Source organism: Protomyctophum parallelum, assembly GCF_964188405.1.
Source record: "Protomyctophum parallelum genome assembly, chromosome: 1".
NCBI classification, from domain to species: Eukaryota; Metazoa; Chordata; class Actinopteri; order Myctophiformes; family Myctophidae; genus Protomyctophum; species Protomyctophum parallelum.
In genome coordinates, this window is record NC_139697.1 from 64,014,290 (window position 1) to 64,040,795 (window position 26,506).

Here is a 26,506-nt window from a genome sequence, read left to right on the forward strand (position 1 = left end):
TTACATTTGTGTTTCCTTTAGCTCATGGTGGTCCTCTTCTCTCGTCTTCTCTTGCCTCCGGAGGACCAGCATGGACAGCACGAAGAAGATCAGCCCTCCAATGATGAAGCTGAGCTGAGTGCCCATGAACCTACGGAGCAGCAGCATGAGTACAATGTCACTGAATGTATTATACCATAGAACCTAGGCATAATATGTTATAACAATTTGTGGTTGTACTTGTACTAAATACGTTGTATATATCTATAGGTTTTTATATCTGTTAGCTGGATGTTGTCGCTTTTTTTCTTTCTTTTTTTAAGATATTTTTTTGCGGCTTACGCCTTTATTGATTTTTTAAGGGATAGAAAGTAGGCTGACAGGAAACGGGAGAGAGATGGGGGGATGACATGCGGTAAAGGCCGTGTCGGGTCCGGGAGTCGAACCCGCGGCACACCGCGACTGGATCACCAGTCCGGTGCCCAGACCGTTACGCTACGGCCTGGGCCGATGTTGTCGCTTTTGAGTGCTTTTTAGGCATTGGCAACTGCGATATCAAAACCCTGTTTGACGGTCACTGTTACATGACTTCAGAGATCATTTGTACCCAATTTGTTGAGTCATGTTTCTGGAAGTCTAGGGTCTGCTACACTGTTGAAAATGGATGGATGGATGGATGGGTGGGTGAGTGTGTGGATGGATGGATGGGTGGATGGGTGAGTTGGTGGGGACTTGGACAGTTTTTACCATCAGCTAATGTATTGACAACCCTGCTTGGGAGGTAGTGTACTTGCCTCTGTCTGAAGTTGGTCATGTCGTAGTAGAGACAGGAAGTCCTCTGGCCACACTTCTCGCCCCACAGGATGCAGGTGGTGTCTATGACACTGCCATACAACACCGGGCCTGGCAAGAACGCTGTAGAGAGAGAGTTGTGTGTGACCAAAAATCAAGATGAATTGAAATTTCATATTAGGCCCTTTAAACCTTCACAGAAAAATACTATTGTTGGTTTAACTCGTAGTGAAAATATTTATATGTGAGGGTTCATTTTGTCTTACCCAAGACCCTCCAAAGAAAGTGCTGGACACCAACTGCGAAGGACTTATCTTCTGGAGGTACTATCCTGAGAGAGACAGAGACAGAGACAGAGACAGAAACAGAGACAGAGACAGAGACAGAGACAGAGTATACTTGTTGGTGTGTTTTAAGAGGGAGCATGTGCACGTGTTAGTCCATCTCTTGTAGTGTTTCCATTGCAGCCATGGTAGCACCATTTGAATTTTAAACAGCTGCCGATACACATCTGCTACCATTGTTGTTCTAAAAAAAGGGATAATGGAAAATAATCTGTGTTATGTCATGATGTGTGTGTGTGTGTGTGTGTGTGTGTGTGTGTGTGTGTGTGTGTGTGTGCGTGCGTGCGTGCGTGCGTGCGTGTGTACGTGTGTGCGTGCGTGCAACGTGTGTGTGCATGTGTGTCTCTCCATCTGTCTGTACCTGAGTATCATCATGAAGGAGGGTGTCTGGGAGGTGGAGGCAAGGAAGCAGGTGACAGCGGCTAACGCCATGAATACAGGGAGGACGTGGGTGCAGTCACTGCCACAAGCCCCTGGCATCGCATGGCCTTCGTCCACACACCTGCATGATGTATAGTTCTGTGGGGAGACAAGTCAAAAACCATGTAAAAAACACTATATTCAGTACAGCACGGACTGTATTATATAAAGAAACATTGGCTTGGCAAAAGTTTCACTTTACAAATTGCAGTTTTAAGCTGGTCCAAGTGCTTTACTCAATGCAGCATTCAGGTATTTGCTTTGGAACAAGTCATTGCAAAAACAGCTGATGCAGAACCTGTTATCTTAGTTACTTTGTAGTAGAGGTGGTTATAATAGTACTTTTAGAATGCCAATCTGTTTAAAAAAAACTAATCTAACTACATGTATAATTGTGAACCATTGAGTGTTTAACTTCACAGCAGTTGTATTTCCACAGCTCCTGTTGCTGTCATTAACAGCTGTACCAAGGTCTATTTCCACGACACTATTCTCTTTCTAGCTTGTTCAGCAATACCACTGATGTTTGTAAGGGACATTTCTGTAATATGTTGGAACAAATTCAATGTGGGAACAAATTTCACAGGTCTATTTGTGTCTGTTATTTAAAACCTTTTTAACCAATCAGATCTCGTAATGATCATGGGTCCATTAAGTTTGCACGAAGACAATTTTCACTGTAATTTGTGCCATTTAATTTCACCTTGCACTTTGTAAGAGTGTCTACTAAATAACTAAAGACCTAAATGGAAAATTGCCACACGTTTCCTTCCTGTTCCCCTCTCCTCTTGCAAAGCAAGCACCTACCATAACTTTCATGTCATCCATCTGCATAGACTGACAGCCCGCATGACAGGGGGACCTGAATTCTACTCCATCTGAGCCACAAACTGGGTTGAATGCCTCCTTAGGACATGCACAGTCAGCATTACATGACATGGGATCATTGCTAAAGAAACAAAAACAAAGACACAATGTGTTAGTAGGACAACAGAACATCAGCAATGTAGTAATTAGTTCCTGCTGGTTCATACAAAAACATGCATGTACTGTGTCAGTCTGTGTGTACTCTCTCACACCCACCCACTCACACACGCACATACAGAGATCTTGAACCAAAGTCAACATACAGAAAGCAACCATGGAATCCTCCATAAATACTTTACTGGGGGAATACGCCACCAACTGTCTGCGTGGGGCAGCCAATCATTAGTAGCGGTATAGCCGTGCACACGGCCAGCAGTACGACTGCAGAACACAGCTTGCCAGCGCCATACAAAGATAGATTCAACTTCCGCATCAGACCTCCACCCAGCAAGATGCCCAGCACAGCAAATGGAATAACGACTCCACCTGCGTGGAACAGAGTACATGTCTGTATATGATACGTACATACTACCTGCATTAAATATCCAGGTGCAAATGCACCCAAGTAAGTCTCTTGAGAGACAGATGTGTTTGCTCCCACAATTTTCAAATATTTCTGCCTAAAAAATTAAAGCAGCTGTCCCGCCTTTCCCCCACTTCTGTACACGTGAATAAGTCTATTTGGAGAACAAATTAGTCAACGCCTAGCTGGCTTACAAAATGGAGGGTTTCTAGTGCAGCACTAGCTCACCTATCATCATGTTGGCGAAAGAGAAAGACAGGCTGAACTGTTTCTCAATGAACTTTCCCATGAAGGTGGCGACGCCGACCACCAGCGCTGTCATGCACACTTGGGCAAACACTACCAACAGGAAGACGGGGCTTCGGAATGTCCTCGCGGCGATGCGAGGGAAACCTGGTGGAGGTAAGGATAAGACATGGGATGAGGATGAGCAGAAAGGAAAAATACTTACCTGTCCTAACATTTCTGAAAACCTTTTTGGGGCCCAAGCCTATTAGGAGAAGTGTGGAGAAATCATGTTAGTGTGTTAAGTCACACAGATTTTAAGCCCCCGCTTACCAATATTAATTTAATATAATAATTTAAAGATGATTTATGGCTTTGATAACTGCGGACATTTCCCCCCACTTGATGTCTATGTCTCGGTCTCGGTCCCTGGCCTTTGGCCTGGTGGAGATGTAAAATTAAAAAGAGAGAATCTAGAATTAATTTGGTGCAATCATCATTGCCCTGTGGAGTCACCTGTACCCTGCAGCAGACATAACAGGTAAATTGCAAGTCTCACTTTTGAGGAACTGAGTGAGGGTTTGTTCCTGCTCCGGGCCTGCTGGCTGCTCCTTCTCTGTTTTTGGGTCATCATCCTCATCATCATCCTGACCAAAGGAAACAGAGATAACACAGTGGGCACGCACATGCACACGCGCGCGCGCGCGCACACACACACACACACACACACACACACACACACACACACACACACACACACACACACACACACACACACACACACACACACACACACACACACACACACACACACACACACACACACACACACACACACACACACACACACACACACACACACACACACACACGCATTCACGCACACACCACTATACTGCACCTTTTTGGGCATCTCCCTGGGGAAGAACATGTAGGGCAGCGCTGTGATGAAGAGGAGGATGGCAGATCCTAAGAAGCCCAGCCACCAGGCTCCCACGTAGCGCTGATCTCTAGGGTCCAATTGGATCTCATCTGGAGACAGCAGAGAACCACTAAAGAATCAATGAAAACAACTAAACAATCTTATTACAGTACATACGTCTGTTTGTTTGTCTGTATAGAAAGGTTTGCCAGATTGCCATGAAACCTTTTCTGTACTTTCATGATCCCAGGAGGCAGAAACCTATTTGTGATAACACCATGACCTTTCCTTTAGTGCCAGGCCAGCATCCGGCAAAACTGTGCATTTCTGTCTCAAAAATAGATAACAGTCCATCCATCTTTGAACAGTGATACCCACAAAATGTAAAGAAAAAAATCTAATGCTGAATCATGTTCCTGTTACTGCATTAACTATCCCTCCTCAAAAGTTTGGAAACATATTTTACTGTACTGTTTATGCTTTACAAATAGGTAAAATCTTGTAACTTCGGCAGCCATTCAATATGCAGCACTGCCCTCTAGTGTCTACCATAATACATGAATCATAGAGCGATGGAGGATTTGAGTCCATCTCAAGATAATACCTGTTGACACACTGACAGATGACAGATGACTCGTTTTTGATAGATAGAAACCAAGATTAGACTGTAAAAATATAAATGTCCTTGTTTTTGCATATGTTACTGTATGTCCACGCATATGGTTTAAAATGGTGAAAACATTCATTTATTTTTGAGAACCAAAAGATTCCAGCCACAATAAGTATTCCATGCAGCTGGTTAATGAGTTGCACTTGATCATGAGTTTCACAATGTCCCATTTTTGTCACACATATAGACAGACAGGGTCATCCCTATAGGAGCAATAATGTTTTGTGTGTATTATCAGAATAATTAACTGGTGTACATTTCCCCGCTATGCTTCACTTTAGCCTACTGTGAACCACTTCTTCCTTCCTTTATAATATTCATACTTCACGTATAATGACAAATAACCTCTGCTAACCTGGCGACAGCTTGTCGAAGTCCACGTAATAGCTTAGCGTGAAGCCACCCACAAGGAAACCAAGAGCCGGACCAAAACAACTCACTGCCAGAAGAACACCTGCAGAGAAGAGAAACCACAGCAAAGGGTAAGAATTGAGTTGCTTTTGGCAGAGAAACATCTATAGGCCTACACAAAGGTGACCTTGTTGTAAATGACAATGCCACTGTTTGTTTTCTGTGTTTTTTATTTCACAAATGCGACAAAAAGTGGAGAAAACAGTTCCTGTGCTCGTGCATCAAAAACTCTGTTGTGAATCTATCATGCAGCTGGCTCTCACAATTCCCTACAAGGTTTGCCATGATGTGGAGAAAATATTCTATTCTATTCTAATCACTGATCTACGCTTCCACTCTCCCTCCCAAGTAATCAAACTTTGTTTTGTGCCCACTAGCGCATACCAAGGTATATCGGTGAGGCCTTCTTGCTGGCAAAGTCATCAATGTAGGAGATGCCAAAGGGCTGGATAGGAACAGTGCCAATGCCCAGCAGTAGCTGAGCCACGAGCAGGACAGGGTAGATCCACTGCTGTGCTGTGCTTCCCTGTGATGTGCAACCCTGTTCGGGTGACACCGTGGCGTTGTCTGTTTGGCAGAGGCCAGAGCTGTTTGCTGTTTGAACACACAGAGAGAGAGACAGCAGGTAGATGGAATAGAACTGTCCACAGCCAGAATCATGTCTGTTACTTTTTGTAAGTGTGCATTCATCTATGTATGCAGTGGTGGAAAAAGTTCTCCATTGTTTTTTACTTCAGTAAAAGTATCAATACGGCAATGCAGAAATACTCAATACGCAGAAGTGGGTAATCTATGTTTTTTGTAATAATAAAGTAGTAAATGAAGTTTTCAAATAATTGTAGTGGAGTAAAAGTATATTTGCCTCTGAAATGTAGGCTAGAGGAGTAAAAGTAAAAGCACAGAATATTGGTAGTACTCCAGTAAAGTAAAAACTGTACACCACTGTAATGTATGTGTGAACATGCGTGCTGTGCGACTCACAGCTGACGTGGTCAGTGTATGTGTAGGGATCTCCCAGGAACTGAGGCAGAGTAACGAGCAGGGAGGCCAGGCTGCAGATCAGAGCTCCTGCTCCGATGAACTTGGGACGGTGAACACGGCTCCCCAAGAAACTCACAAAGATTATGAGCAACAAGCTCCCCACCTGCACATTAATACAGCCCCAACAAGAGAAATATTTATTCAGAAGGGGGTTCCAATCGCGCCTCTAGCCTATGCTATGGCAGGCCAGTCTGGTGCATCTCAGAGGCAGGACAGGTTACAGGAGAAAAGGAGGCACTGGTCCAGCTCAGACAGTTTAAGCCCTTATTTTATTAACAGGGTTCAAGTAATAAAGCGACAACGTTTCGATGGTTCAGTTACATCCTCGTCAGGTCATGAGAAATATAATTTACTGTATGCTCTGTGGAGGCAAGAAGGGAAACTGAATGCCGGTTCAGCTACAAGCAGGATCTGACGTAGTATAAGGGGGTGGACCATTGCGGACATGGCATGAACATGACCTTGTAGAGGAATGGTCTGAGTTCCAAAAAAATGCTTCTGTGTAAGGATGTCAGAAATTATCGCCCTCCCGATATTATCAGCAGATAATATCATACAAATTAATTATCAGAGAATATCATGCTATTTTACAGACTAAACAAAGATCTATAGCAGAATAATCAACTTGTTTGTTTTACTGTCTGTTGTGCGTGAAGTCTGAACTAGATATACTATGAAAACCTGCATTTCATGTCAGTCACACTTCATTAGCCCAGCAACCTGCGAAGACTGCAGCTCTCAACAGTTAATTAAGGCCTGGCCCTACTAGGGCCTTAACTGGGCTGGCCCGAGGCTCCGCCTGGCCTTACTAATTAGCACACAGAAAACGTCAATTAAAAGAAAAGTTTTTAAAAGAACAAAGAAGTTCCATATACTGTATGGGCATTCCCAGACCTGTTGTTTTGACCCTTTAGGCCGGGAAAGGTCGCTTCTCGCCCTCAGGGCGTCTTACTGGTATTGATATTATAGCCATTTTGTTTTATTATATTTCTGATATAGTTTACTTTTGGTGAAACCGTATATATCCGTGTTGATATCGGAATCAGAAATTAAGAGTTGGACAAATATCGAAATCCGACATTGGGGGAAAAAGCCAATATCTAAACATCCCTTATGTGAAATGCCAGAGAGTGCTGTCCCGAGACATCTTGCTCGTAATGGGCTAGTGAAGTGTGGAGATAACTAGGGCTCACCTCATTGAAACCAGACAGGAGGCCAGATTCCGTGCTGGAGAACCCATAGCGTCTCTCTATGGTGGGGATGCCACCCTTCATAAAACCAGACACTAACAGCAGAGCCAACTGCAGCAGTCCATGGCAGAAGACAAAGAACTAAACAAAGTGGGGGAGAGAGAAGTCAGATAATTAGAATACTGTATACAATTAATGTAGCTCTGTTATTACATCATCTGTCTATGGTCTCTTAAAACAGCAATTCCCAGAATAAAGTATCTATCTATCTATCTATCTATAAAGAGCATATGTTCTAAATATCCAGTTGACAAACTAGAACATCGTTTTCTTGGGTGTGTTCGGAAATGTGCACTGGGAGCGCACTCACGTATTAGTAATAACGGGCCCTTATACAGTATGAGGACAGCAAGTTGCATCGTGTGAAAAGACATACCTCAAGGCTCTTGAATGGACTGCGACACCCGGCCATCTGTCACACAGATAGATGTGCTTTGTCCGAAATCTGTCGATGACAGGTAAAATGAATCTTGTTTCAGTGTGTGACATTGGAATTTACCTTTTTCTCTCAATGTTTAGGGAAAGATTTGCGCATAAAAGCTCAGCCTATGACAGAGTCAATGTTTGATTAACAGAGTTACATATGCATGACATAGCAGCATTGTATGGCAGTAATTATATTATTGCCTGTAACAATGTTACATAATCTAACAATCAATCTGCGTTTCTCTCTTCTTTTGACTCTGCCTTGTTTAGATGCCCAATTTTCTACTGTAGGTAGGTGGAAATGGGCTATTGTCTAATATGTCTACGGTAAATTGAAAGTTGTGTTGTGAAGCAAGGAATTCAGGGGAAATTTGAAATCTATTCGAATTCTTTTTTTCCATCCTCACGTCCCTCGATCACGTCATTTCCTTAAGTCTTAGATTGAAATATGATTGGTTTAATCAAGTCTGAACAGCAAAAAAACAACATGGAAATCAGTTTTGAATAATGTTCAGACTCAAAACAAATCTGAATCCAATCTGGAGAGAAAATCGGATTTTGGTTGTATTTGGGCAGCCAGTCTGAACAAGGCCTTAGGGCCGATTCATACTCCTATTTTAGAGCCGAATAAAAGTCGGTTCGGCGCTGTAGAGCCTACAATTTGACGTCATTTGAGGTTCGGGGGGGGGGGGGGCGGGTACCGTCCTAAAGTCGGCTCTTCGGTGCTACTGAAAATTTCTGACGAGCCGAAATCATTTCGGCACTACAGTGCCGAAACAGCGGTAAAATAGGAGTATGAATCGGCCCTTAGTCCCTCCCTCCCCTGAGGAAGAAGGCGAGGATTAGATGCAGGATCAGGATCTCCTCAGTGGTCAGTTGGACTTGGAAGTTGGGAACACATTGTGGACACTAGTGTAACCCCTTAGTTTTTATCAGGGTATAGGACTAGTTACTAGGTTCGGAAGAGCAGTAAGCAAGGAGAATACTTTAGACCACAGACAATGGATAAGGTTTAGTAATAGCCTGATGGCTTGTATTGACACAAAATAAAAATAGAATGGCAGATACACAACAATGATAATTCTCATACAAAACAATAAACAATACAAGACAAAACTGTACTTAGACAGTTGTGAGAGACCAGATAAGTACCTCCTATATTAATCCTATGATCCCACAGGAAAAGCAGGTAAATACCTTTTATGCTATTTTAGTCTCTATTTTAGTCCTATTTATTCACTATCTATTTTAGTTTCCTTTTCAGGTTTTAGATCTATTTAAGGTAAGTAACTAAGTTAAGTTGTTTTTAAGGTATTATTCCTCTTTTAGGTTCACGGTAAGTATTAGCTTTTAACCAATGAAATGTATTTTTATTAAATCAAAATACTTTGTTATTTATCAAATTACCTTCTTGTTTCACCTTTAAAGTATTCAAAGTAAAAGCATAATCAATTTAACTTAATCACTGGAACACATACAACATCAAATAATCACATTCACATTCCAATTCACATAAAAGTAATAATAGCCATAAATCTCCTTTAAGGTAATATAGTCCAATGCACTTCCCACTGTGAGGGGCAGTGATAATGAGTAGAAATGTGAGAGTTCTGAAGAGTTCACTGAGAGTCCGTCTGAGTGTAAATATGTTCAGTTCAGTGTATTGTGACTGTAAAGTTCACTGTATGTCCATCCAGGTATGGTAGGTGTGTGCAATGTGTACATGCAGTGGAAGTGCACTACAAATGGCTAGCACACTGAGGGTTTCACTGTGTGCTGCAGTGGTAATGGTGTTGAGTTCTACCACACCACACTACCAAAGGCTCAATCTCTTATCTGTTTAAGGGGACAGCTGTGTTGAGGATCTTGATCCGGGGAATCTTGGGTAGCTCGCCAGAGTGATATGCCAATATCACTCGAATCAATCCAATCAAAGCAAAAGACCTGACCAAGTCAGTGTTCACAAAGTTCACACAATTAACAGGTTCCAGGATCAAACGGATCAAAAGGATCAGCACTCTTCTCTCAAAAAGAGACTGGATCAATCAAAACTCTCTTTAAATGAAAACAATCTGTTCACATTCATCAAATCTTGTCTTTCCTCTCTGTTTGTCAAATTGTCTGCTCAACAGGCTTCTCTCTCCTGTTCTCTCCATGTAATTAGCTGAATCACATCACCTGGGCTGGTGATTCTCCAAAGTGCAGTCTATTAATTGAGAGACCTGATTGGTCAATTGGTTCATTGGCTTGTTCAGAGCATTGCATAGCTCTCTCAAAGACATACAAGTAGATGAATGTGTATACAGAATAAATATAAACCCCTACATTGTACTCTGTATAGTAAAATAGTTTTAGACAAATCCTATTTAGTTTTCATTATTTAAAGCTCTTCAGTAGAAGTTTGGTTACTTTATGTTAACCTGGTTTATATCCTAAATCCATTTATAAGTCCATTTGCAATCCTTATTTTATTGACTTGGCTATTTTCACCTGGGTTACACTAGCAGAAGCACTCACCTAATCAACTATGCATGCAACTCGTGGTACATTAGTACCACAAAGGCATTAAAAACGAACTGATGAACTCGCAGGAACTTGCAGACACAGGCACAAAACCCAGTTTCCGCACAACAATACGGTCAAATTCGTTTTACTACAGAACGTGGAATGCCCTACCAGCAGTCATATTGTATAAAGTGTGACTCCAGTCCTTACCCTCCTTCAAAACCACACCTACAGGTGCCCTTCCCAAACTGTAAATGGAAAAAAGGGCTTTTTCTTTTTTGGCTTATCCTTTAAGCATTTTTGTGTATAATAAATCTGTGCCACTGTGTAGTTTTATTTTTTTTTAGCAAATTATTAAGGCAGTATCAAATTAAATCAAAATTACACCAAATATCTAGGCTAAAATCTAATCATCTAAAAAATTATCTACTGTAATTTAGGTGTCTGCACATAAGGGATTGGTGATCTCCTATATTTTTCGGATGGTCATTTCGGGATGGTCATTGTCTCCACCAGGCCGAAGGCATGGGGAGAGAGTATGTTTTGCACTCCGTCCGTGTGTGTCCTTCCTTCCGTCCGTTATAAGCTAATCTCCGGCACCGTTGGCCCGATCCATGCCAAACTGTGCACACACACTCCCTGGATGCCAATGACGAACCTCTGCCCCAAATATTCCTCAACGGCCTGTTATAGCGCCACCATGACGCCGATTTAGGCAAAACACATTTCTGTAGATAACTCATACACATTTTATCCATACATCACACAATTCGGTATACACTATTTCCATGTGATCAACACAAATCTGCACAATTTCCCATCTTCCATCCTGATTGGCTAAGATTGGCTTCCAAAGCTCACATGATTGGTCCGTTTCGAACAAAATGCCACAAATCACAAACACAGTGTCCAATTTCCATGAAATTATACACGCACATTTCCACTAGGCTGAGGACGACATGCCACTATTTCCCCCCCCAAATCAGCCTCACGGTGGCGCTATAACAGGCCAATTCCTGTTTTTACCTATAACTGCATTGACAACTTATGTATGCGCACTCCCTAGAGGCCATGGAAAAACATTTTCCCTGCATCCCTCCACATCTGCCTGTTATAGCACCACCATGAGGCCGATTTCTGCAAAACACATTGTTTGTTTGCACAGATTTAATCAAAATCTCACGCAAATCGGTACACATGATCTCTGTAGTCATGTGATCAAGACGAGCCTGTTGGATTTATCAGCATCTACACTGATTAGCTAAGATTGCCTTCCAAAGTTTTCAGGAGTAGCCCGTTTTGTACAAAATGCTGCACATGTCCTGCTCATCCAGAATTCTATCCTCAGAGATGCTATGAGTGATCTGGCTCTGCATTTCCTCAACAAAATGAAGAAAATTGTTGCAAGAAACAAACAAACAAAACATGTTTATATTACTCCTAAACATTTTGCCAAACATCACACACACATCAGCTTTCAAAGTTTGCAGGATTGGCCCGTTTTGAACAAAAAGCCTCAAATCATGAGAGTGCAATTTACATGTAATCTTTCACAGACTTTCCTACTAGGATGAGGAATATATCCCACCCTTTTCATTGGCCTGTTTTAGTGCCACCAACAGGTGGATTTTTTTAAAACACATTTTTGAAACAAAATGCCTCAGATCATCCAATTGCCATCCAAGGCATAAGAAGAAATGTCACCCTTTTCACATTGGCTATTATAGCACCACCAGGAGGCCACAACCTGACCTGCCCTGGTGGAGTCCTGTGCCCTGAGGGGCCTTTTTTTCTAGCTTTGTTTGAGTTCCTTGTTTGAAAACCTGCTCCTGCCGGGTGGAGACACAGCTGAGTGCCTCTCTCTGCTAGAGTACAGTGCACATTGAATAACATACGTACACATATGAGTAGGTTTAGTACTGTATGTCCTCAGACTCTCCTGACACTGTATATGTACAGTAGCAATGAATCACAATATCACATGAATCCTCATAAGCCTCATAAACCATCACGATCAGCTAAGCCTGATTGTGATGAGTGGTGACACAGTTTTGGGTGGATAACTTAAAAACTTGACTAAACTTTAAGGTAATTTCATTCATTATGCAATGCTGCTGTCTAACAACGTAGCCTAAACATATAAATCAAACAGTACAAAAAGTCAAATGTCTTGTATATAATGCACGTAACATTTTCTTCTGAGAGCTTCTGAGACCCCCCCCCCCCCCCAGTTGCCTGGCACAACAATACATTTACTGACATTAAATGTTAGTTTTATTAGGGTTGTAATTTGGCTGTAGGCCTACAAACCTAATCAAAGTCACAATTGTAGCACCACCAGAAAGAAACAGCTCAATCAGACTCACTTTTGCAGCTTTTTGCAGAGACACCGGTGGTGGTATTGTTTCCCTGGCAGGCTGGCAGCTCCTCCCGTTGTAGTTATGCTGCTGGACTTAATATGTACAGTGGAGTGGTGGAATTTGAACCCATACTGTATGGTTTGTGAATCAATGGTGCAGGGTGGGCAACCCTTCTTTGTGCACATGATCACATATTTATTTTACAATGCTGATGTCATCAGTGCCACAGTGGAAACCACCACTTTTTATGTCTTAGTATACACGCACGTGCACACATGCGCGCACGCACGCGCGAGCACACACACACACACACACACACACACACACACACACACGCAAGAATAAGTCAATAACTTTATAACAAAACAAAACAAAGAATGAGTCAATAAATTAATCTGATTAATAAAGGTAGGATAAATATTCTGAATATCTGAAGAGAATAGATTTATGCACATCAACAATAATGTTTTTTTTTTTTAATCAACTCAATCACCTCAATAGCAGGCAGGCAGGCAGGCAGGCAGACAGACAGACAGACAGACAGACAGACAGACAGACAGACAGACAGAACCAGCCTTATGGTTAATGTGGTTTAATGAAATTCCTTCATGTCAAGTTAATTATTATTTGAATAAAAAATGTTCTCGTAAGCCTGCCTGAAGCCTTATTGGCTCCGACACAGTTCCAGGGTCAAGGGTTCCAAACCAGTTAGCCTTCTTGTGTTTTGCAGACCAGTCAAAAACAGCACGTACAGTCAGACATTCAGAGGACATTGTTTCCATTGTGGTCCTACTGTAGGCCTGTGTATTCAATTCATCAGCATAGCAACAAAAAATATATATACATCAACGAATACAAAGTGAATGAGACCTTTCTATGGGAAAATGGACTTATCCTTCCTTGTGGTCTCCTAATAGATGATTTTTCAGGCCCGTTTTGAAATAATCCAGTGATTAACTTTTTTAATGGATGGTGTCAGGGTATTCCACATTTTGGTGGCCGAGTAGTAGAAGGAAAAGCACAATACAACATCCACTCACTGAAAATCAGGTGCCGGACAGAGGTTAGAATAATAGAAAATAATGATATAGTCTGCACACCGGATGATGCTCAAAAACTTAAGTTAATTTATGGGTTAGGGTTGCTATGTACACCATGAACAGAGTAGTACACATGAACAGAGTAGTAGAATGAGAATTGTCCCATGTTTGTTCTATATTTGCATACTACCAGATCGTTTTAACCGCCTGTAGAATTGTGGCTGTGGGCGTGTCTCTCACTTTGGAGAAGTACTTAGTCAGGTGTGAGGGTATTGAGGGCACTGCCCTTTTGACTTTCTTAAAAACCAATACCATTTTGAAATGTAGTCAGAATCAGTTATGGGACAATGTATTATAGTAACAGAATAGAAATATTTTTTAAGCCATTCGCACTTTAACCTCTGATAGCTATCGTACTTTACGACTGCACTGATTAACTGACTTGAATTCATTTTATGACTGTACCGTAGGTCGTGTTCTACATAGAACACTATCACTTTCATGGAGTAAACATAATATTCCAATTCATTTTAAATGTTATTTCTAATTACATTTAATCTAGTAAAACAGTGACAGTCTCTAATGAAATGCAGGGGATTCTAACTGTTGCAGTGTTGGTTGGAGGGTGGAGTCGGGAGGTGATCAGGGGAAGGGGGAGAGCCGGGAGACAGCTGCCACCATCTCCTCAGTCCTCACACACTATAAAAGACCTGCCCTGTTCATGCTGAGTCGCTTCTTCCACCTGGGCCACATTGCTGGGCCAAGTGGGCCACGCCCACACAAAGAGTAATTTGTTATTTTGTTCATTATGCATTTGCATTGCTTTACTTTTTAGCATGTTTGGCAGTATGTTTCCCTGATCCATTGTTTTGGGAAACAGCTTTTTTGTCATTACTTTCTTTGTAAATAAAATCACACATTTTTTTCTTCCTCTCCCATTTACCCTCTATGTTGTGCCATAATATACTACATGGTAAGAAACTACTTGAAGGCTAAATTTACGTCCGGGGGACGGAAGCTGACGCCTGTCAACAGGGAGTGGATGAAAACGACAATGGATAGGCACATTTTAACATTTAATCCACATTCTCAATAGCTGAATACATTACAGAGCTTTGCCAAGATTTGCAACGTTACCAGATTAACAAGTTTATCACACAGGTACTGTACATGATGAGGTTCCATTCCTATGATGTGAATACCCCAACAGATACATTCATACATATTTAGTAACTTTCAGCGCAACTACAGAACTGCCATTGATACTGACGCAGTGACGCATTGATGCACATACTATTGTGCATCAATATAACTCCTTACTGTACTTTCAAATGACTCATAATGCTGACTGGTCTAGTGTTAAAGTTTCAGTTGGGACATTCAATAATATGCAGTATACATTGTGACACATTATTGCACTAATTTTTGATTTAGTCATACCTGGTCTGAATAAATGCTATTTGGACTCTGAGCTGGGTGTGCTCGCATACCTTCCACTGTATCATTTATTCACTTTGACTTGCAATAAAAGGTTTACTTATTGGCATTGATTTGGACAGTTACAAATGGCACGTCATTAATAGAACACTGTGTTTTGAAACCAATACTGTTTACTATTTTAAAATAATCCCCCTTGCGTGAAGTGAGGGGCGCTCTTATCATACATCCTCATACATCATCACATTCCAGCCAATCACAATTGGCGTCCCCACTTTTCTGTCCTCACTTTGTGAGGGCTCCTATATTCAGCTATTAGTGTAGATTTTCATTTTACACAAACATTCTCATTGACAAAGAATGGAGAATGTACGTCATGTGGACGAGCAAATCGACATGTTACGTCATGATGATGTACGATGATAAGAGCGGAAAATATAAGATAACTAGGGCATCCCAGGAGGCATTGGTCTTCTAAACTCATCAAAAAATAAACCACGAAATCCATAGATTATTTTAGCATGGTTGTTTTCGCACTTTACTTACATTATCAGCTGCCTTGTGGCCGTATTTTTACAAGCCCAGTCCAGGGGAAAGGAGGGATAGAATGATATGGCACAGTGGCACACAGTTCATCTCCACAAACAGTAGCTTTAATTGCCCCTGTAATTACCCTGACCCTGAATTACCCTGAGCACCTGTAAAAAGAAATCCCTGGATTCCTTGGAACATCACACTTCTCACCATGCCCATTTCCAAACGCTTCAAATGTCACAGTTTGTACCAACCCAGCCTGATGGAGAGCAGCCGCTTCGGTTGGTGCTATGTGGTGTGCATGGTTGGTGCTACAGTATGTGGTGTGCATGTGGGTGTTGGCTGATTTAAGCAGTAGCCTAGTACCACCTGGCCTGAGTTCAAAGTAATTGGACTCCGCACTTGTGGGGCTATGTGGGGATGGCTGATCTCTCACTCACTCACTCACTCACTCACTCACACACACACACACACACACACACACACACACACACACACACACACACACACACACACACACACACACACACACACACACACACACACACACACACACACACACACACACGAAAGCCTCCACAGCATTTCCATCTCGTTTGTATGATTTGTATAATTGTGTGATTGGTGCATGGCAATATGTGTTTACATTTGGGCACTTGTGTAATCAGGTTTATTTGCAGTGTTCTTGCAGAATTTACATAGAAAAGAAAGAAAGAAAGAAAGAAAGAAAGAAAGAAAGAAAGAAAGAAAGAAAGAAAGGCAAAGCTATACCAACATAAAGTTCATGCTTTATTTTCATTTGACCAACAACAACAAACTGGTTCTAAATGTACTCCTTTGACAAACAACATTGATTCTAAATGTTCTAATATAATAAATAAGGTCAAATAAACATGAAATAAACATGGGGCGAGATATCTGTGCTTTGGGGCGAGATATTCACACTGTGTGGCGAGATATCCACGCTTTGGGGGCAAGCTATCCACGGCTTGGGGCGAGCCGTCTTCACCTTTCGAAATTCCCGGGGCGAGCCGTCTTCACTTTTCGCAGGGGCGAGTTGGCAAAGGGGCGAGATGACCTGTTACCTTGGAGGAATGCAGGGTTTGGTCAATTAATCTCCTATGCCTACGTTACCTGTCGACTAAATTCCAGACTCTACTTCAATCTAGCCTCGGTCCCAGAGTTCAATCTGAGTCTGAGAAGTTGAACCCATCATCAAAAATAAAGGAAAAGCAGCGCCCTCTTTTCAAGCCGTGCATATCCACGGCTTCCCAAGCCGTGCATGCCTATTCCCACTATAGGCTGAAGAAGAAATGCCACTTGACAGTTTTCAAATCAGCCTCATGGTGGCGCTACAACAGGCCAAGTTGCGTCTCAGACACACACACACACACACACACACACACACACACAAACCCAAACAAACATGTTTAAATTACTCCTAAACATTTTGCCAAACATCACACACTCTCCTATCCTCCTGGTGGACCGTAAAGCCCTGTGCCCTGAAGGGCCCATGACAGCTGGTGGATGGAAAAGAAGCTCCACCTCCGCGGAGATTCCCGGAAACGCTCTCCTCCGCGTCAGTCAGCCACGGAGGTGGAGCTTCTTTCCCACATACTAACAAATTATCCTGACAAAATAATTAAAGTTAGGCAGCTTTAAAGTGTGTGTGCGAGACAGTGCGATTGTGCATGCTTCGCGTGCGTTGGTGTGACATTTTAGCGTGGTTTAAATTAAACTCAATATTAGCCTATACACACGCGTGTCACGTGTAGGTTTTCCTTTTTTCCATTATTTTCTCCCAGTTGCGCTCTGAGCGCTCTCTTGATTCTCTCTCTGGGCCTATAGTATTAACCTGAGGGCCACAATAAGTGAAGGTGGGGGCCGCATGTGGCCCCCGGGCCACCAGTTGCCCACCTGGAGTATACTGTATATCCCTATGGGATATGCAGCTTGTTTATACTTCACTGTGCAACGGTCCTATGCTGGAAAATAGCAGATATGCAAACTCACAGCACATCTCATTCAAGACACTGAACTTGCATACTGTATCTGCCATTTTTGACACCCAAATGCATTATGGTTAAAGCCGGGGTTGACGTCGGGCGTCAGGTTCTTCTGACGCGGCTGTGCGCGAAGGTATGCCTGCGGGGATTGGAGAGCACTCCAGGCATAAGGTTCATCAACCCTTTTTTGGTCCCACCTGGTTTCTCAGGAGGCACTATCAATAAAGTCTCTTCAATAGTTTGTGACAGTGACAGCACATCAATAACAAATGTTCACCACAAGGGGGAAGCAAAAGACAGGCTATAGTATATAAACCTACAGTATAAGCAGTCCCTAACTGGTCTGTCCCCAATGCCAATAGAATAAAACGTACAGTATAGGATACAAATAAAAGCAGTGACAATGACAACACAGAAATGTGTGTGGGGAGGAATCAATTAGCACAATGACTAAATTGGGGAGAAAAGTGGGTAAAAAGCAAAGAATAAATAAATCTAAGCTACTTTCTAGTCAATCCGAGTTGAACATGAGTAGGCCTATTGAAATTAATATAATCCAATGGAAACTTTGGAAAACATTAGGCTTCGTGTAGGCTATTGTTGTGAAAATGTAATATTTCCTTATTTGATAAATGAAGGCTAGTGTATAACAGATGGTAATAACATAATTACATTTTTAATGGAAATGAGAATAAATTAATATAAAATAAAAGAAAATGCACAGCATTCGGTTGTTGTAAGGCAACAGGTCTGACACCGGTTCTGAAAGTTTTTTTTGGTGAACGTTTTTATGATATTGCTGAAGACGCTATTTATTGACTCAGATGCCCTACACATAAATCTATACATAAGATTGCATAGCACAGCAGAGCAGCTAGGTACCCCAACACTGACAAACATCTGGCTTGCACTGGATCAAGCTTCTTATTGGAGCTTATAGCAACCTCATACAGTCATTATAAGCCACTGTCAATCGTCTGATACTGGCTTGTTTGTAGCGATACCATAGGTGGACGGTATACAGAGGTGTACAGAAAGACTTTTAACAGTCTTATTTATCCTACTTGCTTTGCTAGCTAAGACACTCCATTCAGACATTTAACAATGTGTACCTACTCAGAACAGATCACACAGTCATACAAGAATAGAGCTGAAAATGAAATATGATGTGCTGCGTCTAAATTAATAATACATAATAAAACAGGAATATGAATTGATACTACACTGATAAGACTACCTCTGTGATGACCATGTGCTGTGGTCTAATCATCTTGCCCAATGTCATCTCCTACATGGTCATCGTCATGCCCATTACCACATCTATCTCCTCATGCCTCCTCATTAAGTGTCACCCCTTCTTTTTATTTAGTTAAAATGTATGCCATGATTTTAAATGATATAATTTCGTATAATTTCATTTAGCAACTAAAAGTCTCTGATTTTGTTTAATTTTGAACACAAAGTGTTGGGGATTGCTATTATGTGTGTGGCTGTAACATCATTCCATTATAAACCAATGTATTATTTTTTTAGCCTTTGAAAAGTGTTTTATCTTTTTCATCGCCAGGCCAAAGGCTCAGGACATGAGGCTGCACGGTGACCACCCAGAAGAAGACAGTTAGGCCACAGGTGCGGATGAAGCGAACCCGGCTGGATAAAGAGGTTGAAGGCCAACTGATGATGTGAAGTTTCTTTAATAGATCAACGTGAAAACTAAAAACAAGACACAAACATATAATCAATACAGGCAGACATATCCAATAATGTGAGGCATTCATATAAACAAATAAGTTTACAAATAACCAATAAAAAAGGTTCATATCAAACCATAATACCACATGAGCAAAATACCAACTAAACAAGATCCCACAACAATATGACACAAACCAATAACCATAAAATGACATTCACCTTGTTCCCTCTCCAGCTAGGTGCTAACGGGTGTCCCAATATCATGATGTCACTCAACCATGTCATTCTCCAGGAAAGTCACTAAAACCAATAAATCAATAATTAAAATCCGGCAGTTCCATTTCCATTTCATTTGTTATTTCATTGGTCTGCAGCACTCACTTGATCTGTTTGGTGTTCCATTTTATCCTGTTGGTGAGGTTAGGCTTAGCTTTCAATGATCATGGTTTGGAGCACATGAGGAACAAACATTTTCTCTCTGACTGATGCATGCTGGGCTCTCTTTATTAGACAGTATGACTCTGGTGAGTGAGCAAGCTTCCTGTTTGCCCACATAGCCTTTCAAAATAAAAGCCTTTCGTCCATTTCATTCCGGGGTCTGTTACACTCCCACCAAATCATTTAGTGCTTTAAAAACATCTTGCATGAATCAAAAATGATTTTACATGAAATTACGTGACCCCATATTCATTTAAAATAATCGGCAGGAATGGGGCCTGCAGTCTTTCTCCCACCTTACTTGGGCCACCCTCATCAAAGAAGGCCTTGAGGGGACATGGGTTGTAGGATAGCAGTGCAATTCTGTTACCCACTAGCTCCAACTCTTCACATAACTGCAGAGTGGTGAACTGAAACATGTCACATGCTGCCGTCTCGTCCTGCATTGTGTCATGGATCGTGAACTTGTCATCTTTAAAGATTTTCTTTGGGTGTTCAAGTTGGTTGGAAGCATGATTATTTGGTGAACTGGGTCTCTCCTTGGGCAGGGACATTTTATTATGTCCTTGACTGGTCTCAATGGAGATGGTTGGAAGAAACTCCTCAGTGGGAGGCACAGATCTTTGATGTCTGCGAAATCCAGACAGGTCGACGAGCACCCCAAAGCAGCTTGAACCAAGTAGGGCTTACCAATCTCCTCCGGAATGACCACATCTCCTTTGTGGATCGTGTCGGGACCGCAGTCAACCGGCATGATAGCCTCCTTTAGGATAGCCTGGCTGCAGACCTAGCTTGAGGTGCACTCACTTCCTCCTCACATCCCTGCATGAGCTTCCAGTGCCAGCCCCTGCTGCTCTTCCAACTCCTTCCGTTTCTCTGCTTCACCTTTTTCTATTATTTCCTCCATAAAGGTGGTGTAATACTTCTTATAGCAGTCATCTTTAAGCTGTTTCCTTTTGAGATGTTTTAGTCTTATGATAGCCAGCTGCTTATTGTCGGGTAAACTGGGTCTTTCTTTGAAGGGAATAGGCATTTCATAATGGCCATGCTTGGTTTCGTGAATACCTTCATTCATTATGTTGAGGAAAGCAATAACATCTTGGGATACTGTTTTGTCATCTGCATCACCGTCCTTAAAGTCAGACTCTAACATGCGTGTAGCATCAGCAGGGGTGATTGGGGGTAGTTCTTTGGTGATGACTCTGTGACACATACTTATGGGGTTTGAAAAATGGGGACGTGGCAAGGAGCATCCTACAATACTCCACCCCAGATCAGTTTTAACAGCAAATGGTTCATTTGGTTTTCCCAGAATGACACGTTTAGGTGCGAGTGCTGCAGAACAATTATAGCCTATTAACAGGCATACGTCACAGTCTTTGAGCGATGGCATCTCATCTGCTATCTCCAAGAGATGATTCCACTGCCTCGCCGTTTCACAAGTGGGAATGTGATTTGCGGGTATCCAGTCCTTTGTGTAGGCTAGTGGAAGGTCCAAAAAGGTGGTTGAATTATATCCCCTGACTCGGAGGACTGAGGTCCTTTCACTGACAAGAGTATTACTTCCACTCATGGTATTCAGTTTCAGTTTAACTGGATAAGTTTCTGCTCTCAAAGGTGGCTAAAACCCCTTTCAATGAAAGTTGTATCACTTTGAGTGTCTAGCATGGCATAGGCAAGTTTCTCTATATTTGGTTCCTTCTTACCACACCATAGAGGTGTTAGGAGATCCATCCCTGGCCACACTAAGTGATGTTACTGCAGTTAAACCGTTAGTATCATCTTCTGCTGGAGCTGTAATAGGTGCATGTGTATCCCTGCCACGACTGAAATCATGGAGGCAGTTTTGCCTCACAGACCTCACACACATGGGGATAACGACAACGTTTAGAGATATGGCCGGATCTCAGGCATCCGTAACAGAGTCCCCTTTCCCTCACATAGTTATGTCGCTCCTCCAAAGACATTGCCGTAAACCTTAAGCAGCCCTGAAGTTGATGCGTGCCGTCTTGGAAGAGCATGCATGGAGGTTTTGAACTCTTTGGATATTGATAGGCGCCATCCGGATCAGCTTGAGTATGGAAAACCCTAGCATTGTTCCCCTGTGTTTCTCTGTGATGTATTCTTTCCATGTTGGAATCTGAAGATCTGAGAGCGTGGGTTACATGCAATTTCCGCCTCTATGGAAACAAAATCAGAGAAAGTTTTGAAACTGGGAAAATCCTTGTTATCATGCAGACGCTGAGCTACTTGCCGATTCCACATGGAAGCTGTCCATTCGGGTAGTTTTTGAATGAGCCTTTGATTTTCCTCGCAGTCATTCAGAATGTCTAAACCCTTCACGTGAGGCATGGCATCTTGACAAGATTTTAGAAAGTCTGCAAATTCCCGCAGTCCTAGGGCATCTCTGTTCTGAATCTTAGGCCATCTTGTAAGTTTCTCTCTGAAGGCTCTCTGAATAGTAAACGGCTGTCCATAGCGCTGTTGTAGTCTGTCCCAGGCTTCACGATAGGCCTTACCATCGCTCCTATAGAAGGTACCCTCCAGAACCTTACGAGCCGATCCACCCACGTATCTCTTTAGGTAATACAATTTTTCTGCAGGTGAAATGGGCCTATGATCAATCAACGAGCAAAATGAAGCCTTCCATTCAATGAATCTTATGGGTTCTCCAGTAAATATGAATGGTTCAGGAATGGGAAGTCTGTTTAAAACCATACTGCTTTGAATTGCCTGGGTGACAGAAATAATGTCAAGGGGTACGTTTGGTGTAATGATGTCTGAGTGCTGGATTTCCTTTGAGATGGCAGACTCTCCTATATTGGTGTTAGGATAGCTGTTGTCCCGAATGGCAGCCTCCTCTTGTACTGCCTGATCATAAATCCTTAGTTTAGCTCGAGCTACCTTGACTCCTCTTGCTGCTTGTAGCTGCTCGAGTTCTCCCTTCTTTTTCTGCTATTCCACTCCTCTTGCTGCTTTTAGCTGCTCGAGCTCCACCCCTCTTGCTGCTTGTAGCTGCTCGAGTTCTTCCTTCTTTTTCTGCTCTTCCACTTGGGCCTCATATTCAGCCTCATTTCATTCCGGGGTCCGTTACAGCGGACACCAGACAGCAGTGGAGGTCGCAGGTCAGGCTGCTGACTAGAGAGACGCAGACGAACACAGACAGAGACGGCGACAGGGACCAGAGAATAGAGTAAACATCAGTGCACACTCCATGGATTGTTAGAACCAACGGCAACAACACGTCGAGTGAGGGCCCCTGAACGGTGATGATGGAGATGGCAGAGATGAAGCAGGTGATGAATAATGGTCAGCTAAGGTACACAGGCTGACCCACAGGACATATGCAAACTGTGTGACTTCATATAGAGGTAAACTGCTTAAGAGTTATTTACAGACAGCCAGCAGGCCTGTGAAAACAATGTCTTCGTTAGAAGCTGTCAAGACCCTAGGGGGTCGCAGGACACTTCTAATCTCAAACTCCAATCCAACAGCTGTGTGTGTTCAGAGAGTTCTCTGCTCTCTGCTCTAAATGAGCCTACAATGAATTTGTGATTAAATCAGTTAGACCTGTTAATGATTAATAATAATCATTACATTCTACTTTGTGACATTATGTGTAAAATAAGGTTCTGCAATACTTCATATATAGTATAGATATTTAGTTAGTCCTATTGATATAAACCGTATAGTTAAGTGTGCCACTGTGCCACATGAAGCTACATGCAAATGTGTCCCTGCTACTCACAGGAACGTTTTGATTGGCTACCACAAGCAGAGGTCGTCTGTTTGTATCCGGAGGAGGGTCTTGAAGTTAATATATTGCAATGTTTGAGACTATTGGCTTGTGTTCACATTGATATTGGCTACGATGTGACTCCTGACTGAGGGCACGGGGCCTTCAGCCCGTGCCTGCCTGCTGCCTTGTGTACTGAGTGAATCCTGTCAATAAACCTGATCGGATTCGTAAGACTGCAACCTGTTGCCTCCCTCCGTTTCTTCCCACTCATTCAACCATCGCCGTTACAAGACATGGGTCATTTTGACACAAAATATACATCACCGGCCAGTGCTCGAGTGCTGTGTGTCAACTCACTGCAGCGGCAGTGCATACTGCATACAGTAGCTCTGCTGTGTGAATAATTACCCAAATGAGCAGCACTTTATTAACCTGACGCTGCCAGATCCAAGAAGCTTGCTACACAAATTTGTTTCACAGCTTGTTGCTGTGTTGGGGAACATGGTTACCCAATACCGCCCCCATCTGGCAGAGTCAGGTTAGCACTTTTAGCCATGGTACACACATAGCCATACACTGACACGAAACAAGACAGGAACGCCCAAAAACGTCACATCCGGTTTTTTACCCTGGGCAGAATTTTCTATGGCTGCCAATGCAACTTTTTCCAATCCTTAATCACATACGGACAAACATCTATGCCGATAATATCTAACTTGCGGAGGTAACGTGCCTTGTACACGGGCAACAGATCTTTCAACGTATGGCATTGCAAATACGTTTGATAATCGCTACTCTGCGCAATATTGTTTTGGAAATGCCGCAAATTGCATTGCAGTGAACGAGAGCAAATCACAACTTACCCTGGGGGTGGTGACTCCGCCCTGAATACACGTTGTCGTGTCAGTGTATAGGCGCTTTTTGTCTTTTGCAGATACAGTAACACTGCATGGGTGTGCATGGCTATGACCAGAGGGTTTCACCCTCGTCGGCTCCCCTCTCCTCATACCATTTCAAAAATTTAGTTTAGTTGTTTTTGGTTTTTGGTTTTATTGTTACTGGTTTTATTGTGATTGTGTTTTTACTGTAGGCTATAGAGGCCATTGTACAAGGCTTTTATTAGGCTATTAAGGACATTAGCCTTTTAGCCTCCATTTTCAGTCCTCCTATTGTTTGCTCTTTTGCTAAGTTTTAACTGACCTGTGTAGCCTTTTGGAGTGTTAAATCACCCCTTAATGCACTATAGAGTTGACAGCCGCTTGTAGGCTCCCTTTTTTTTTCACTTAATTTTTATTGAAGGAAGAACAGACAAGAAAAACACAACTGACAAGACAATACGGAAAGAAAAAGAAAAGAAAAAGACAAAAAGTAAAAGAAAAAAAGGCTGCATTTTTCATATTACAAAAAACATTCAATGAAATCCTTTTGCAATATCGCTAGGCTGAGAGAAGAGATTCCACTTTTCCCACTTTTTATAGAATTTATCCTCTTGTAGTCTAAGTATGAATGTTAGTTTTTCCATAGCATACAGTTCCTCAATAATGTCCATCCATTGATCTTTCGTTGGTGGGTCCTGCTGGCACCAGCGTTGTGTGATTGCTTTTTTACTTGCTGCTAAGAGGATCTTGATTAAATATTTATCATGTATTAGAAACTCTTCAGGGATATTTCCTAACAGTAGAAAAGGAACAGACAGAGGTATCTCAAAACACAGAATGGTCTCCAAGGTGGAGTGGATGTCCTGCCAGTATTTCTGAATTTTAGGACAAGACCAGAAAATATGAGCGTGGCCCGCCCCCTTGTGGCCACACTGTCTCCAGCATGGCTGATCTGTTTTCAGTTGCCTTGATTTAATTTTGGGGGTAATAAAAAATCTCATTAGGGTCTTCCAACAGAATTCTCTCCACATTCTTGAATTGGTGGATGTAATTTGTGTATTGCACATGTTTGCCCATTCTTCTGATGTGATGGTAATCTCCAACTCTTTTTCCCAATTAATTTTAATGTACTCTGTGGAATTGACCCTAGCTGAAACCAGGGCATTATATATACTGGACACTACTCTTTTGGACTCATGCTTATATGCCTGAATAAAAACTGTATGAGATCGTTTGAGGCCACCGGCTCGGATGCTTTCACCTCCCCCATAAAGTACTCTCGTATTTGGAGGTATCTAAAAAAGTCCTTGTTATCTATGCACATACACATATCTTTCAATTGTTCAAAGTTCAATAACACATTGCCTTTCATGGCAGTACTGTAAGAGGAAAAACCATACCGAGCCCATCGCCTGAAAGTTTGATCGTACACACCAGGCGTAAGCGGGCCGTGTAAATTGTTTTTAAACAAAAAGACCCTGACATCCATCGACCAGTGACACACAAATATCACAATAACACAAATATCTTAGCTGAGCTGTCCGTCTTGTACGTACGATGATGATGCTTGCTTCGGGTCGGAGGGGGGGGTGGGGAGGGGGAGGCTGGGGGCGTCTGTCTGTCTGTCTGTCTGTCTGTCTGTCTGTCTGTCTGTCTGTCTGTCTGTCTGTCTGCCTGTCTGTCTGCCTGCCTGCCTGCATGCCTGCCTGCCTGCCTGTCTTTCTGACAGATTGACTGACTCACTGACTACAGTAACAAACAGCAGTGGGCATCGTGGTCGCTTGTCGTTCCTTTCTCTTCCATGGCCACTTAGCCAGAGATGCAGCATCTCTGTCAGATTACAGACACTCCAACAGTGTTAAAATCCCACTGCTGATGCCTGGCCCCCTTTCTGAATAATCTGCATGCTGGTGAGTAAGAGAGAGAGAGAGAGAGAGAGAGAGAGAGAGAGAGAGGAGGTGGGAGACCTGTGATTTTAAAGGCTGTCACACACTCCCTTGTGGT

The 26,506-nt window shown here is 42.4% G+C and overlaps 1 protein-coding gene across 1 annotated transcript; it reads right to left on the reverse strand.

The window, feature by feature from the left end:
• On the reverse strand, positions 1-20,331 carry LOC310853760 (solute carrier organic anion transporter family member 2B1-like; the record flags this gene model as incomplete). The annotated part of the gene is made up of 14 exons (XM_083758193.1): positions 1-130; positions 774-894; positions 1,038-1,102; positions 1,477-1,634; positions 2,343-2,484; positions 2,702-2,888; positions 3,154-3,318; positions 3,710-3,797; positions 4,052-4,182; positions 5,098-5,196; positions 5,538-5,747; positions 6,135-6,297; positions 7,388-7,525; positions 20,182-20,331. 14 exons carry the CDS (start codon positions 20,329-20,331, stop codon positions 1-3), a joined length of 1,947 nt encoding a protein of 648 aa, XP_083614319.1.
• Positions 20,332-26,506: the final 6,175 nt, after the last annotated feature.